The 17,726-nt window shown below is 37.1% G+C and overlaps 1 protein-coding gene across 1 annotated transcript in view; it reads left to right on the plus strand.

Moving 5' to 3' along the window:
• Nucleotides 1-17,726, plus strand: part of brinp1 (bone morphogenetic protein/retinoic acid inducible neural-specific 1) — a 115,375-nt gene that overhangs the window by 38,483 nt on the left and 59,166 nt on the right. The window contains exon 3 of the mRNA XM_026173679.2: nt 17,496-17,686. Coding sequence (XP_026029464.1) covers nt 17,496-17,686 — 191 coding nt within the window. The remainder of the gene's footprint in view (nt 1-17,495; nt 17,687-17,726) is intronic.

Genomic DNA, 17,726 nt, shown 5'->3' on the forward strand with positions numbered 1-17,726 from the left:
TGCTCAAAGAAAGCTGTTCACTTTGGTTAATGCAAGTTCCAGGACACAAACTCTGGGGAGTGGATTTCAGTTTAAAGCACACGGCCCACTAATGGTAAATGGTAAATGGCCTGTATTTATATAGCGCCTTACTAGTCCCTAAGGACCCCAAAGCGCTTTACATATCCAGTCATCCACCCATTCACACACACATTCACACACTGGTGATGGCAAGCTACATTGTAGCCACAGCCACCCTGGGGCGCACTGACAGAGGCGAGGCTGCCGGACACTGGCGCCACCGGGCCCTCTGACCACCACCAGTAGGCAACGGGTGAAGTGTCTTGCCCAAGGACACAACGACCGAGACTGTCCAAGCTGGGGCTCGAACCGGCAACCTTCCGATTACAAGGCGAACTCCCAACTCTTGAGCCACGATCGCCCCATAATGCTGGCTGTAAGATTCATAAACTTCATAAACTTAAAGTATTCACCAACTGCATTTTGAAACATTTCATTCGTGTTTTAAGAATTTAAAATCCAATCCCTTATATGCAACAGAGCAAACATGGATAGCACAATCAAGCTAAGATAGAAATGTTAGTCAAATATAAAGTCTACAAAGAGCCTTCAACATACAGAGAAAAGCTCTAAAGCTCTAATCAAGCAAACTAACAGAAAACATTTGTGTGTACAGAGACAGTAGTTTATTTCTACAGTAGTTTGTTTCTATTGAGTGAACCGGAATTTGACACAGTTAAATAATATTTTGGTATCGTCATTGTATCTTTGCATTTTTCAAATGCTAGAATGAATTCAAGATTATTTGCCATTTATCTTGCAAATAATAGTTCTAATCAACAATAATCGCAGGCAAAATTACTCACTTAACAAACAAGAGATAAATACTGTACGATAAAGTCTGAATATCTGAAATGCACAACCTCAATATGTTCCAGTGCACAGCATCGCCTCTCTAAAACACCTCATCAGAGGTGTCTTTCCTCTGCTACCCCTCTGTCCTGTAGTCAGCACACGGCTTTGGTGTTGTTTTTTTTCCACTGTTTTTTTTGTGACCTACACAAACACAAAAAAGGTTTATTCTCAGCCTTCTGCAGAACATCTGAGTCAGTTCACTTGCAGCAAAACACTGACTCTGTTGGGCTTGTTATCTGGGCTGTCTTAGAAATGTAGCATCACAGGTTTTTCTTATACTGTGTGTTACATGTCTAAAATTATTTTCAAGTGGGCTTTTATTTGCTACCTACTGCAATATTGTGTCAGTTTGCATGGTGATCCAGGGGATACACCACCAGTGGACGCATGTACTCAATTTATTTTTAAAGTAGCCGTTTTGCAAATTAGATTCATGATCATTCAAAGACTGGATATACTGCTGGGAAATGAAACTGTCTGTTTAGATATTGTCAGTACTTAGTCTTTATATTATTTCTTATATTAAAATGCTCCTAATGTTGTAACATTCAGCCTATTTTTTATAATCAGTAGAAAACATAAATACCTTCAGATTTTCTCTGTCGTTTGTAGATAAAACTGTACGCGCTGTTTGTCGTTAGAGAGTCTAAAGATTAAGCTGACCTAAGGGAAATCAGTTAATTTCATGCATTTATTGAGGTGCTGAAGCATCTGTGCACAGGGAAAGCATGCTGTTGTACATATTCTTCACAAATATAAAACCAAAGCCCATTTGCTTTAAAGAATAGGTCTTTTACTAAAATGTGTGTGTAAGGGAAGTTTTAGAAGGAGGACACCGAGTTAGCTAACCTGACAACCTCTGGAAGGTTGTTTTCATCTCTTGGGGCTCACATAGCAAAGGCCTGATAAGTGGGTTTAACAAGTAATGACATGTTTCTCATTTTCAGACTTGAAGCAGTGAAGCAGCAATGATATTAAAGACTACTGACAAGTGCATGCTTGTGACATGATATCTAGCTGAAGTATGATTTCAAAGCGCAGGAGAAAAGTACTTTTAACTGGAGGTCAAGTGTCTAAAAAAGGACACAGAAGGATTAATTCCTGCATGTTGTTATGTCGCTATAAAACCCGTGATCTATTTTGTTTATCTGTTTCCTCCCTTGGTCACAGAATGTTGTTTGTCAACCTACGTGATATAAAATGCTAAATGCTGGTGATATTAATTCAAAGTTATTTTATTTTTAGAGCCGTAATAGTGGCCAAAGTGCTAAAAAAATATCCTGAAACATCTTATTTGCCTCAAAATTCGTCACAGTTTAATTTGCAGTTCTCATAAAGGCAACAGTTTATCACTTATTTATATCACTGCAAGGCAAAATCTAAACTGTATTCAAATTGGTTTCAAATTCTTCATTCACACGGAAATTACGATGGAATAAGGAAGGTAAATTGCAATATTTTTTTCCAGCAGGTAAAAAGATCATTGGGATTACAGAAATGAATTAGCTTAGTAATTTTATCTATTACACTCTTAACAAATGCAGTCCACAAAAACCATCAACATAATGCTTTTATTTTTTAATTTGAGCTGTGACTGACAGTTAATATGGGGTCAGCTGAGTTCAGCAGTAAATGGATATGATACAGTAAGCGACATCTAACAATACCAGCTGATTCTTTTTACTGCATGAATGTTTTGACCTTTGAAGGTTTTCATTACGTGTAGAGTGGGGGAGCACTGTTTGTCACTGTTTACAGGATAGAGCAGATGATGAAGTGTTTTATTATCTGCATACAAAGGGACTTTATATGTCAGGTGGATACATATGCAAACAAAGGATAGCAATCTAGAAAATGTGTTTATAAGACTATGAAGATATTTAGAGATTCTATATGGCTTTCATTTCTGTGCAAGCGCTCTCTCTCATCCAGTTGTATGCTGCGTGAGCTAGTAATAATTTCCATTTCTTCCCTGCCCACACATTGAGACTAGTTCATCAGCAGTACTTCTCACATTACACAGTTAATTAGATTCAAACGCATGCTCATGTCACTCACCCATGCGTTCGCTTCTGGCACAATGTCCCATCAAATTCTTGAGATTAAAGCGAATTAAGAGATTGTTTTTGATTAGATCAATTTTCATTTCATTGCCTCATCACAATTACAAAGTGTACTAACAAAGCTATTATACCAGCAATCATATTCCATTTAGACAATCATGTTCCATTTGCTGATATGCTCTAATTAATAGTTATTAACAGAGAAGCTTACATGTGAATACAGAGATGGAATTTAGGTATTATGGCATAGCCCTCGAAAGCTTGTATTTATTTATTTATTTATTTTTGTCTTTCAGTAAATAAAGAGTATGATTTCATAGCTTTGAAACTTATTTCTATGAAAAAACAACTAAAAATAACTTTTGTATACATTCTCACTATGCTGCCACTGAGCAGACTTCATTGCATTAACTGTTATTGTGGTCACAAGTTAATTCAATTTATAGTTTTTATTTCCCCCTTACTTTGACCCAAACTATTGAGATTCTTTTCTAGGGTCAGCCCATTATTCTGCAGACGCCGAAGTGAATAAAATCATGACAGAGTCAAATGATTTTCTGAGAGGCTTTATTCCAACAGCCGCACATTCACTGGAAAGAATGGATGAAAAATCATTTCCACAATCATACAAGAATGATTGAGGAAAAACACATGTATTTCATTATCCTCCCTTTCTCTGACTTTTCTGTGCAGATTACTGCTGATTTTGCTTTAGAAAAAAGAAAAAAATAACAGTGAAACTGAATTATGTTAGCTCGAGCAAAATCTACCCGAAGAAATAAAAAAATCTAATACTGCATGGGTGTTGCTCTCGCACATCACAGCTGATATAATTTTATAATTTAAATAATTTTATAATTTTCTTTCACAACTAATTATGTACTTTTTCATCTCACTGTCAAATACCAGTCAAATACAAACATTTCACACAGATGACTTCCACAGGAACACGCATGATGTTGCATCTTGAAGCACTCCTCTTTTGGAGACTGAGAATTTTTGGTTTTATTTTACCAAAACATATTCAACCTGCAGTACAATAATTATGGACCGAATGCAGTAAGCTGACTGGACATCGACTCCTAGCATAGGAGGGAAATGAGCCAAAGCGTTCTTCAAAAGCAATTCAAAACTTTGCAAGGTCGCTAAGTGGGCTATTCCACAGGAGTTAAGTACTTGAAGTATTTAATTTAACACGACTGAGCATGCAATCAACATGCATTTGACTTACAGGACTAAAAACTACAGAAAAACCTGACAGCTGACAGCAAAAGCATTGTGGGTATCTCCTCTGGTTCTAGAGTTCGGGCAGGTTTTACCTGCAGAGGATGCTTGACAAAGTATTAAAAAACTGAGAACTGTATTTATGCTTATGTTAATTTGTTCCAATTGTATTTGAATTGGAACTAAGGGACTGTGCATAAAAAAGGACTTTAATTCCCCTATAATTAATGCAATATTCAAATTAATGCTGAGAGTCTGCTGTACTACTCCTAACTGTAACTAGGATATGTAATAACAGAAATTGTGACTAAAATGTCTAAAGAATCTAAAATAATATGTGGACCTAGCTGTATGCATATACTACTGTGGCTTTTTGGTCTAAAACAAAATTACTGTTATTCAGTTAGGATAGCAACAAATTACAACTACTTTAATACTTTTAAAAATAATAATACTTTTTGTATTCAAAACCATAATTACAATACAGCAATAATGTTTTAGAGCTGCACTACAGTACACCACAACCAGTGAGAGGGCATATACATTCATAGAATAGTACATACGTACATTTGGATTATCAGGCATTGTAACTACCCTAAGAGAAGGGAGAAGACTGACAGTTAATTTTAATTGGTTCACTTTTAACACCTAATTGTATCTAAATCTATCTGCAAGGAAAAGTCTCTTGGGTTTTTTATATGAACTCTCTGATGGTATACCACTATTTCTGTATAACTCCTCCAATTTCCCCACACTATTTACTCTATTAAAAAAGAAGGGAAAAATCCAGCCTATGCCTGTACTGAAGAGTAAATAAATAAATCAAGAACAAGCAAACAGCTCTGCATAGTCCTTCACTGTGCACTGGAGCATAGGATTAAGATTTTGTCTATTCTGAATAATTCTCAGTGGTTGAAATTCATGCAGGACTTCAATTGTATCTCTGTCTATTTGATTTATTGCCAAGCTTTGCCTCTTTATTATCGGTAATATCTCCCTACCCCTTCCTCTGCCTCCTTTTTCCCGTATATTCTGTCAAAATGCTACATAATACTTTGGCATCATTGCCCATCAGGGAGCGGAAACATGGAAATCTGAGTTAATGCACTGCTGATGATTAGTGTATTTTGTACCCTAGTTTAGCTGGATCATATAGATAAAACCTATTAGGCACTTCATCTGTCAGAACATTAAACTGTTAAGACGTGATTTTGCTTGTCCATTAGTTATCCCACAATTTAAAGACATAGGTTCAGAATGGTAACAGTGTTATACTTTATGGCCGATCTGTTCGGCAGTTCATGTAGGTCTGACCCTGGGACTGCTGGCACAAGTGGCCGATGAGAGCATTGTAAGCACAAAGATTTAGTGAAGTACAGTAAAGAGGCTAGCTTAATGGAGTTAGCCTCTTAGCAAATTCATAACAGAGAAAGGGACAGACAGCTTTGGGTGATAACAACCCTGGTGTCCAACCTTTTAGAGGTCAAACGCCAACAATATCAACTCTAAAGTATGGATCACTGGTTAATCACATGAACTAGACGAATTAAATAAGCCGCAAGCTGTAACTCATGAAAGCCTCTTGTTCATAGCTTCGACAAGTGGTCTTCAAAGAAGACAGTCTCTGAAATATGGACATTCATAAGGCCTGCTGGGCCACATATTGGTCTAGATGTAATAACATTTATCCTATATCACTGAAAAGATATCATATCTGAGTGGATGTGATCATGCAGCACTGTTACTGTGTGAGAACACCACGTACAGAATAAAAGAGAATAAGTCAATACTGTGTGGGAAGACAGAATCGCTTCACAAAGTCATTCATGGGGGAATTTCCATTATTGGATCAAAGTCTCCCCCCGTCCTAGCACTTTGCCAGCATTTTCTGTTGAGCCCTCATGGTGCACCACTATCACTCAGCTGAGCATGGCTCTGTAAAGACAGTGTGGCAAAGATTCAATCAACAATGTCTCAGGAATGTTTAATGGGCGTAAAAAAAAACAGCGTAGAATGCTATAAAACAAAGTCCCAGTGTGTAGGACAATTTACTCATTAATTTTAATAAGCATTATTCCACTCTCAGTCATTTGGCTCATACTACCAAAACCCCATCATTTAAAAAAAAAAAAAGCTACATCAATCATATGGGGTTTGCTTTCTGTTCAGAGTAAGTGTAAACAGGTAAATACATTGCAAGACGTGATAAGATTTCTCACTTGTGTCTCATCACTCTTAATTATACAAAATTCAAAACGACCCGCCTATGTCAGAGCCTCCTTTTACAGGGAGCACAGATCACTGCTATTTGTGTTGGTGTTCTGTTTTTCATTTAATGGTTGTTTTGATAGCTCATTATCAGCACAGGAGCTCATTTGCATAAACACTGTATTTTTAAAAGTAGTTGTTAAATTCTCATGTAAAACAGTAAGTATGCATGCCTTCCAATCCTCAGGAAGCATCTCTTTTTAACATGCAAAAGTATCTTGATATAACTTGACTCGAGTTAGACTTTAAGGTCAGTGATTTGATAGACAGCAGTTAATACCTTTGCTTTGATTGGCTGTTAGAAATAGTCTGTTACCCCTTGGAGTGATTTGTTTTTATAGCAGTGAATTAGACCTAAGTAGGTAATTCAAAATAACGTATCATTTTCAACTGCAAATATGAAGTCATCCCTGACAAACAAAGTAGTGCAACAAACGGCTGAAATTGAAAGGTTCACCCTTTATCAAAGCTTGAAAACAGTCTGTTCCTTCTCACATCAGAAGGAAGAAGAACTTGTACAAAACTGCATCAGCAGCCCCAAAATCACACACCTCATTCATGTTGTGTGCGACAGGTACAAAGAAAACAAGTGAATTCTTAAAGGGAGAGAGCCCTCTTCAGTTACGTGTTAAAATAACATTTTTCTGATGTCTACTGATTCTGCTGATCGTTGCACTCATCAGTAACTTCTGACATCAGTGACATTTTCCAGTGCCTATTGCATTACTTTCATGTTCACATCTGAACACTGGATGACAATTATTCATCGTGCAAACACATTTGAATTTCTTTTTTTTTTGGTAACCATTCCAGCATGTATCATAAGGCTATAGATAACAATAGCAAAGCAACTGACTCACCAGATGTGAAACAAAGCAGCGTGTTAAAGGTGATGTGAGAAACTAGAAACAAGTCCAGAATAAATGTGAGAGGAGGAAATTGCTGTCTGTGGAGGCTTTCAGTAGATATTACAGCAGAGGCAAAGGAGCAAAAGGATTTACAAAATCATGTAAATCTGTATATATGCAGTCACCAGCCACTTTGCTACGTAAACTTGTTCAATGCAAGTATCTAATTAGCCAATAACCATTTAGACATGTAGACATGGTTGATATGCCCTGCTGAAAAAATACTCATCTGATAGGATTTTCTCACACAAACAAATCTACAATGGTCAGAAAAACAGAAAATACCCAGTGAGCTGCAGTTCTCTGGGCAGTAATTTCTGTTGATGCTATAGGTAAATGTAGAATGAGTAGATTGGTTCTAGCTGATACGAAGGGAAAAGTAATTCAAATAACTATTTGTTACAGCCAGGGTATGCAGAAGAGCATCTCTGAATACACAACAAATCAAACCTGGAAGCAAATGAGCTACAGCCACACTACGCATCACTCCTGTCTTCTTAGGAACATGAAAATGAGGCTACAATTCATTCGTACTTATCGAAATTAGACAATGGAAGGTTGCAAATCTTTTGCCTGGTCTGATGTGTCTTGATTTGTGCTGCAACATTTAGATGGCAGGGTCAACATGAAAAAATGGACCCCATCAATTGATCCTATCTCGTCACAATAATTCAGGATGCTGGTGGTGGTATATGGTGCTCGTGATATTTTCCTCTCCATTTTGTGCTCTTTAATACTAAGCATTGTTTAAACACCATAGTATTGTTGTTGACCATGGCCATCCTTTTACGACCACAGCATAACCATCTCCTTATGGTTGTTTTCGTGGGGTGAACACAGCATACTACAAAGCTCAAATAATCTCTACCTGGTTTCTGGAACATGACAGTGAATTAACAGTATTCAAATGGCTTCTGTAATCACAAAAACTCAATCTAATAGAGCATATTTGTGTTGTGGTGCAATAGGAGATTTGCATTATGAATCTGCAGCACCTGCGTGATGCTTTCCAGCACTTTGTTCACTGTATACCACAAATTTAGGCATATCTGGAGCCAAGAGGAGATCCAACCTGGTATTAGGAAAGTGTACCTATAAAGTGGCTGCTGAGTGTAATTTAACAACATTTAGAATACTTTTGTAAAATAAGGAGTTTTTTGTAGACATGTTTGACTGATTTCTAAATATTCGGAACTCAACAGAATATTTGTTCTATTATTGAGCATATTTGAATAATTACTAAAGATGATTTCAAATGTCTCATTATTCAAACAAATGCTGATATCTGTCATCTACATTGTACCCTTTAAGAATATCAGACAGACTCAGATTGAAGCATCTTTCATGCAGTGATTATTGCTGTTTAATTGCAGCATCAAAGCACTCTAAATATTACATTTTCAAAACAAAATAGACGTGTACTAAATGACACACGTCTTTGATAGAAAGACTTACTACAAATAGAGCTACTGCTAATTTATGATGTAATTCAGTACAATAACCTCAAAAAGCAGCTACAGAAATTACAAAGGGTTGAATCATCACCTCTCTGACATACTCTGCTGAAAAATCACCATTATAAGCTTCACAACTGTAAACGCTGTATGGATGTACAGGACACTGATTCTCCTTGCTCTCTCATCTGTGTCATATTTGAGGGATTATCACAGCAATGCGTTCTTCTGAAAGTACTGATGAAAGACATTCGAGGTATTCCCAGACCTGCACTTTGAGATTCAATTCAATTTCATTTTTTCTGTCTTTTACAAGGTTTGAAATAAAGCCTTAGTTCAGTGACTGTAAGTATCTAACAAATGCAATAAAGTAATATCTGTTAACACATTTTTAAGTTAAAAAAAAAAGGTTACCTCATATTTCAAGCAACAATATACATCAAACACAACCAAACACATTAACAGTGCTGTTAAATATACTTTGCTGTAAAATTTTAGTTTTTTAACATCGTAAACACCAATTTAATTACAATTTTCTGATCTGGCACTAACCAGTGTGACTTAATGTGCTAAAAATGTCCTTACTACTTTGAAAAAGCAGTTTCTCAACAGCTCAGTTACTTCTTAAAACAGAATAATTGCTACGATGCCTTCCAGTCAGGTTTTAGACAGAACCACAGCACTGAAACCGCTCTGACCAAAGTGTTTAATGACATATGTCTGAATACAGACAGTGGAAAAATGTCAGTCCTAGTTTTACTGGATCTCAGTGCAGCATTTGATACAGTTGACCACAACATATTACTCAAACGACTGGAGAACTGGACAGGTCTTTCAGGAACTGTACTAAACTGGTTCAAAACATACTTAGAAAACAGGAAATACTTTGTATCAATAGGTAACTTCACATCTGAGCAGACAAGTATCACATGTGGAGTTCCCCAAGGTTCCATCTTGGGACCCCTTCTGTTTAACATCTACATGCTCCCACTGGCACAGATTATAAACAACAACAAAATAAACTATCACAGCTATGCAGATGACACACAAATATATATCACAATGTCACCAGGAGACCGAGGCCCTGTACAGGCTCTTGGTAAATGCATTGAGGAAATCAATGACTGGTTGTGCCACAATTTTCTCCAGCTAAACAAAAACAAAACTGAGGTAATAGTCTTTGGCGCCAAAGAAAAACGATTACAGGTCACCAGAGAACTTCAATCTATACACCTAAAAACCACAAACCAGGCGAGAAATTTGGGTGTAGTGATGGATGCAGACCTAAACTTAGAAAAACACATTAAGACAATAACAAAGTCAGCTTACTATCACCTCAAGAATATATCAAGGATAAAAGATCTGATGTCTCAACAGGACCTGGAAAAACTAGTCCATGCATTCATCTTTAGTAGGCTTGATTACTGTAACAGCATCTTTACAGGTCTACCTAAAAAATCAGTCAGACAACTACAGCTCATTCAGAACTCTGCTGCTCGAGTCCTCACTAAGACCAAAAAAGTGGACCACATCAGTCCAGCTCTGAGGTCCTTACACTGGCTGCCTGTCCGTCAGAGGATAGACTTTAAAGTTCTGATGCTGGCCTATAAAGCTCTGAATGGTTTAGGACCAAAATACATCAATGACCTCCTGACCCAGTATGAACCTTCCAGATCCCTCAGGTCATCTGGATCCGGTCTTTTATCAGTTCCCAGAGTCAGAACCAGACACGGAGAAGCTGCATTCAGCTTTTATGCTCCTTATATCTGGAACAAACTCCCAGAAAGCCTCAGATCAGCTGAAACACTCAGTTTATTTAAATCCAGGTTGAAGACTCACCTGTTCTCAGCTGCATTTGAATAAAGCACCAAATCCACACTTTAAGCTTAAATTTCAAAACTTACATTTAACTACTGATTTTATCTACTGTTCTGATTTTATCTGTTTTGATTTTATATACTGTTTTGTTTGTTTGTTTGTTTGTTTGTTTGTTTGTTTGTTTGTTAATTAGTTAGTTAGTTTATTTGCTTGTTTTAATCAATTTTAAATCATGCTTTTTATTTGTTCTTGTTTCTAATGTCTCTGTAAAGCACTTTGAATCACCTTGTTGTTGAATTGTGCTATAGAAATAAACTTGCCTTGCCTTGCCTTATTAAACTGGTTGCTTATGTTATAAAGCTTTTATTTCTTAAAGCCCAGAGAACACAAAGTATCAAAAAGAAAAGAAAAAAATAACAGTCACGCTGTCTCTTGTTTGCTCATAATTTCTGGTTGAAAGTTAAAAATGAAAGTGATATTAGGCTTAATGGCTTCACTGTTGAAGAGGAGAGGAGAAAAGAGTGGGAAAGTGCTTGTAGACAAAGACAACTTCCAAAAGACCTGCAGTTACGTTCTCGACACTTCTCTTCCAAAACATCTGATGCATTTAGTCCACTAAAAGAGCTCAAACGCTGCTCACGACAGGCAGCAACTAAACCAACACTGTGCCTAAAATTGTCAAAAAACTCTAAGCACTCTCGGGGGGAGTAATTGAAAATCACATGAAACATGAAAGACAGAAAATATTAGTTGATGTTCTGCAAACAGTAGACTGCCAGTTGGTGTTTGTGAAAGTGCACCAACGATCATGGTAACATGAGGAACCTGACAATCTGCCAGTTTAGTCAGCTCAGCAATCTGTATGTAAATGTACTCTTGAGATGACTACAGACATGTCAGATGCCATACAATTGCCAGGTGATTTGCATTAAGTGGTAATTATGGACCATGGTTACACATGTGAACATGAAACTGAGTTGGATAAAACAGTAGAGCAGACTTCCAATCCTAGGATATGGCAAATGGTCTTCTCACTCTATTCTGAGTAGGACCACAACAGTGAGTGAAGTCAGAGTGAAACTGACTTTTGGCAGTTTTCTTTAGCAATATCCATCCGTTTCTGTTGTAACATAAATCTCTAAACAATAGTGTTTGTATTTGTGTTGTTGTAGGCCTGCATTCTCCCAATCATGAAGACTGATGAGATCAACCCATAAAACATCACAATTGTGGCAAATCTGCCTAAAAATTCTTCTTCATCATAATGCAAAAGACATCTATAAACACAAAACAAAAGCTGTGGCATGTTTCTCTTCCATTAAAAAAAATGTATTTTATAAAGTAGCCTAATAGGGGGCAGGGATAGCTCAGTAGGTAGAGTGGTGGCCCCATGATCGGAAGGTCGGGGGTTCGACTCCACTAAACGGCTACCCTGAGGTACACCTGAGCAAGGTACCGTCCCTACACACTGCTCCCCGGGCGCTGCACTGGTGGCTGCCCACTGCTTCACTGGGTGAATGGGTTAAATGCAGAGGAACTATTTCCCTATGGGGACTAACAAGCTCACTTTACACTTAATGTAACGGTGGCGGATGCTCACGTCTGGAATTCCTCATTAGTGGAATACATAAAATAATCCATATGGTGCCACAAACAACTTTTTCCATCAAACAACAAACCCAGTCACTTTCTGAAACACAGAGGAACAGTTTCCAAACAGACTTCCAAGATTTTGCCCTGTTATTGCCTACTTGCATTAGCGATCATCTTCATTTTTTCGTTGTTCTCATTGTTATGATCTGGTTCAAATTGAAAAGGTTAAACAGAATGCATACTTATCTAACTGTAGGGTCAAGAAATTGGGGGCATTGCAACCATTTGACATACCAGCAACGTAAACAGCCACAGCTGCCTATGAATTATTTATATTTCATTTTAATTGGTGACATTAGTCTGAATATAATAGGCTTTACATATCTACTTGGGCAGGGTTCTTTTAAACACCACACTACTCTCAGTTGCAACTGTTAAACATCTATAGCCAGTCAAAAATAATATTCTGGCCTCTTTTTATCGTTGCAGTTTAAATCTTGTTTGTCAAATGCTGAGGGCCATAGTGCTACCCTTTCTGACAGCATCATATCTATTCCAAATAAAGTTGTTGATAACACTTTTACAATTGGTGCCGGATTTTTTTGTTGTTTCATGATCAGTCAGTATTGTTTGCTTTAATTGAAGATAAAATGACACAGACTTTGTTTTAGATAGCAGAACAGATGTAAATGTGATTTATACCTCACACTGACACAGGTCAAGATGTAAATATAGATGAATGCATTTGACTGCAAAGGCTTTGATCTATAGTATTAGAGGAGGGCAAAGGGAAAGAGGAAGCGCGGCATGACAAGCTCTGTGTTTCACTGACAGTCCTACTTTTTGTTGTGTTTTTTCCATGTCATTTATGAGGCACCAAAGAACATTTTGTGTATGGGCCTTGCCAGTTTCCCACTCAATTAGTTAGATATTTTCAACAAAGATGTGTCTCTCTTTATTCTTTGCTTCCACACTTCTACTTTGAATGTCTGTCATGCTCTCTCAAGGTTTTTTAATCTGGGCTACAGCATCAAAATCAGCTAAGTGCCTGTGGTGACACACTGTATGATGGTCTTTTCCTGCCCCTGCGAGAGCTTTAGGAAATATTCAGTGGATGTCAATACAGCCCCCAACTCTAATTGAAGCAGACGACATGCTGCCTGGAACTTGTTATGACATGCCATATTCTCACTTTCCACCACTATGTTTTCAGGGTGCATCATAATAGTCATACCACTAATAGTCATTCAAAACATATAAATACTATGTTAACAATTACAGTAAGCACTGCAAATAAATCTTACATATAAAAGCGTTGTTGTGAAGCCCAACATGCATTGATTTGTAACAATTTAGCCAGGTTTATCATCTTGAAGCACCAGGTTGAAACAAAAATAGGTCTTGCTTGCAAATTTTTGTTCATTTTGGTTGTGAGTTATGGTAGCGACCTGACCTCTTTTTTTCTAAAACAACAACACAGGCTGATAATTTCACAGCTGTCTATGTATAGGATAGTTTTGCTGAATTTTGTGGTGTCATTCCATTTTGTAGAGGCTTTATTCATGGCATTTAGTATTGAATTCACAAAGATCAAATGTTAAATGTACCACCTGATGAATTAAACAATATTTAAATATCTCCTGGAAACTGCAAGTTGGGCAAAAACAGGACACAGAAATGCAGCTGCAACATTGTTCTTACCAATCTCTCTCTCCATATGGACAAAACCATTTTTTTAATATTTCTGTAAACATTATAGAACATTTAAATGTTTTTTTTAACAAATAAAAATACAATACACTTTCCTTTTACTGTTTCACAATAAAATCAACTGTGTTCCAGTTGAACACCTTGACTGGATTAACTTGCCTCTGTAGGTGAGAGCTAGAAAAGTCAACTTTTCAGAAAAATGGCAGTGAAATAGCACCAATTTTACAGGGAAAAAAGCCATCAGTTATAAAGTTTAATCAGTTGTTTGATTGGTTTGAATTGGTTACTATTAGTTTATGTGAACATATTTCAGGTTGAACATAGACCAAACGTATGAGAAATTAATATTTTCTTTAGCAAGCAGATATAATTGAACTGACAGAAATTATGACTGTTGCTGGACGAAATGTATTCATTCATTAATTCATTCAGTTAAATTTTTACTCTAATTCTGTGTAAATCTGTTGCACATTATATTTCCCATCCAGTTGATCATTAAATGATGGTTTTCATGTCTGTGTGCAGTCTCTATACCTTGGCTGTAGCAAGGACAGACTATATTACAGACAGAACATACTGGACATATCAATATTTCAGGCAAGAAACCCAAACAAATCAATGCTACTTGTGCAACCTTTGGGTATCCTTTTCTTGCCTCAATGTATGCTTTTCTTTACTCAAAATATTGGACTTATAGTTTCATTCAATCTAAGTGTTATTACATAGATTAAGTATTTATTTGTGGATGTCCACATTATCCCTTATATTTTATCCTTTATTTCATACAGCCAGACATAATCTACCCAACCTCCCAAATGAGTTACTTAAACACCATAAAGCAATAATCACATATATCCCTGTCTTCCTTCCATGCAGCTACGATACCATTTATCTCCTCTTAACTTTCTTTGATAGGTCATTAAACCCGGTCTTGGAGCTGTGAAACAAAGCACTGAATCATGTCATGCTGTAGGTTCCATCTTCTGGCATTTCTTATCTGGGGCAGAAAGGCTGAAGCATATATGGCTGCCTTATATAGTTTTATATTAAAATGGATAGTGACCAAACTATGAGAGACATTCTGTGACAATCAACTGACATCTATGACAGAGAGAAAGAAACGAATAACAGGCACATTGAGCGAGCCTGGCAGGCAGTGGAGAGAGATAAAATTTGGTACCACAGTTGCATAACTACAAATAAAATCTTGCAGTTATTTCAGCTTAAAAGTTTGCTCTAGATTTGAGGTACAGCAACGTGTACCCCTTAAAGAGCTAAGTCATGGAACAAGAGTGGAAGCTGAATCAGCATGTACTAGCTTGAGTGGTGTGTCCTGTCCTGCCAGATGAGCACTTGTGTCTTTGCTGCGTAAAGGAATTGCAAAGTTCATGAGAAAGACTTCTGCAAATCAGCAGCAAAGACCTCTATTTATTTATTTTCTGGCTTTAAGACAATGCATAAACATATATGGTTAGCAATGCTTTTCAATTTGTTTGAAGCGTTCAAAATGTATAAAAAAAATGTGCCCTGTGAGGACACTGTCAAGATATTACCTGTGAAATGTCTGGTACATTACGAATTACATAACATAACAGTCCACTGGCAGAAAAGAAATTGAACTTTAAATGCTAATAAGTGCTGAACAGAGTAGTAAAAATTGCTTCCATCAAGCCAGACACATTGCTGACTACATGTCAGAAAAATCAAACTAAGTGACCGATCAATTGGAGTGGGCCCACGTATTCAGGAGGAAAGCTTGTGATTAGGCTATTATAAAGCGTTCTTGAGTAATTTTTATTCATAGCACTTACTTTTTAACTGAACATTCAACAATGCATTTTTCAAATGTGATAACAAAGCAGTATACTATCGTATTCAATCTAAAAAAAACAAAAAAAACCCCCAAAAAAAAACAAAGGCAACATTTTGACATTATTTTACACACACCTGCCATATCTGCATGTTTCAAAAACCTGGGTTCCTAATATCAAGCTTGTAATACTTTACTTTCTAAGGACAGTTTCTGCCATTTAGTTCAGTTCAATTCTTCAGTTCTAAGAGCAATTGGTGGAGAATCCATGATTTTTAAGTCCTATGGGAATGTCCCCAAGGGGGTCGTGGACCCCCTATTGATCCTCTACCTAATCACACGAGCCAAGGTGTGAAAACGGGCGTGGGTCACAATCAGCCAAGGCTTCCGATGAACCCACAGTGAAAACCTAGCCTCCCACCCTATCATGTGATTTCCTGAGGTCAAATGGTCCAGGATGTGAGTGGGCGTTAAAGCGTCTGGGAGTTAAGGCCAAATCTCTTTCCAAGGTGCTTAGACTACGATGACCTGGATGCCTGAGAACCTTCACAGACATGTAGGACCCAAGAGGTTTTTAGTTTGTCTGTTTTTTAATTTTTTTAAAAAAAAGCTTAGTCATTAGGATCTCGTGAAATTTGGTAATGACCAAATGAGGTGACATTAGTTTTCCCTGCAGGGACTTGGTCTCCAAGATCCAGTGAGAAAACTGGAAATCCTCATGGGTTTAGGAACAGGTGGAGGCACTGGGACCAAACGTGGCCTCATTAAACGTATATTTTCCACCAGAGAGAGAAGCTGGATGTCAGACCAATCAAATTATCACGTGGTTTTTAAATAATCTAAGATGGAGTATATGACAAACAAAATCGGTGGCAGAGCTGCTGTTTCTCAGAGATGCACTGAACAGAAAATAAGGTCATAACTATGTAATGATGTAATCTGTCAAAGCCATATGGAAATTTGCAGCATTTGACGATTAGAACACACTGCAGTAATCAAAAAAGTGTTTTTCCTAAATTCTAAATAAACCTCTAGATACACATTCACATAAAAGAAATGTATGCAGAAAGAATGCAAGATGATAATGGCAATTTCTGATTAAAATAGCAATAAACAATCAATTACAGTTAAAAATACACCAGGAATTCTTGAATAGAGATATTTGTAATGTTTTCGGTGAAATCTTTTCTTGATGCGGGTCTCGATGGACAGAAACAAGCTTCATAAACATTCACACTTATTCTCCATGATCTTTTTACACTGCAAAAACATGAAAACATCAAGGGCAGAATGAGTTGTAGTTAAGTCAGTGTTGCTTTTTTTTTGTGCACTGTGTATTTTTATATTTTCTTTCTTGAGAATTAAGTCAGAGCATGATGAAGAGGAAATGACCTTGAGCAGTTTTCAGGAAAACATACTGCATTACAGAGGAACATCGCAGGAAGCTGGTCAGATTACAAACTAAGCAACAATGATTATGCATGGTTGTGCCAGACTGAATAAACACAAGAGAATACAGTGCATCTTCATTATTGGCCTCTGTTTTTAAAATTTTTTTTAATGTTTTATTGCCTCATACAGTTGTATTCACATGAAAGACCCCAGTGTGCACTAGCTTTTCAGATAGAATTTCTATAAGTAATGTAGCTGCATTGTTAATGTTAATTGTTAATGTTAGTAGTGTAATATAAGGTATGTTGTTGAGAGCATGTTTTTCACTGGTGTTTTGCAGGGAATTTGCACGTTGGAAGGTGAGGAACACTGCAATTGAAAGGAGGGATCTTATTCGGAACCCTGTGCCACTCATGCCTGAGTTCCAGCGCAGTGTACGCCTGCTGGGACGCAGGCCCACTACTCAGCAGTTCATTGACACTATCATTAAGAAATATGGAACTCACATTCTCATCTCAGCCACCCTGGGAGGTAAGAGAGGTTCACATGTTTCATTTGCTCACTTCCATGC

The sequence above is a fragment of the Astatotilapia calliptera genome, chromosome 7, assembly GCF_964374335.1.
Source record: "Astatotilapia calliptera chromosome 7, fAstCal68.1, whole genome shotgun sequence".
Classification (NCBI taxonomy): Eukaryota; Metazoa; Chordata; class Actinopteri; order Cichliformes; family Cichlidae; genus Astatotilapia; species Astatotilapia calliptera.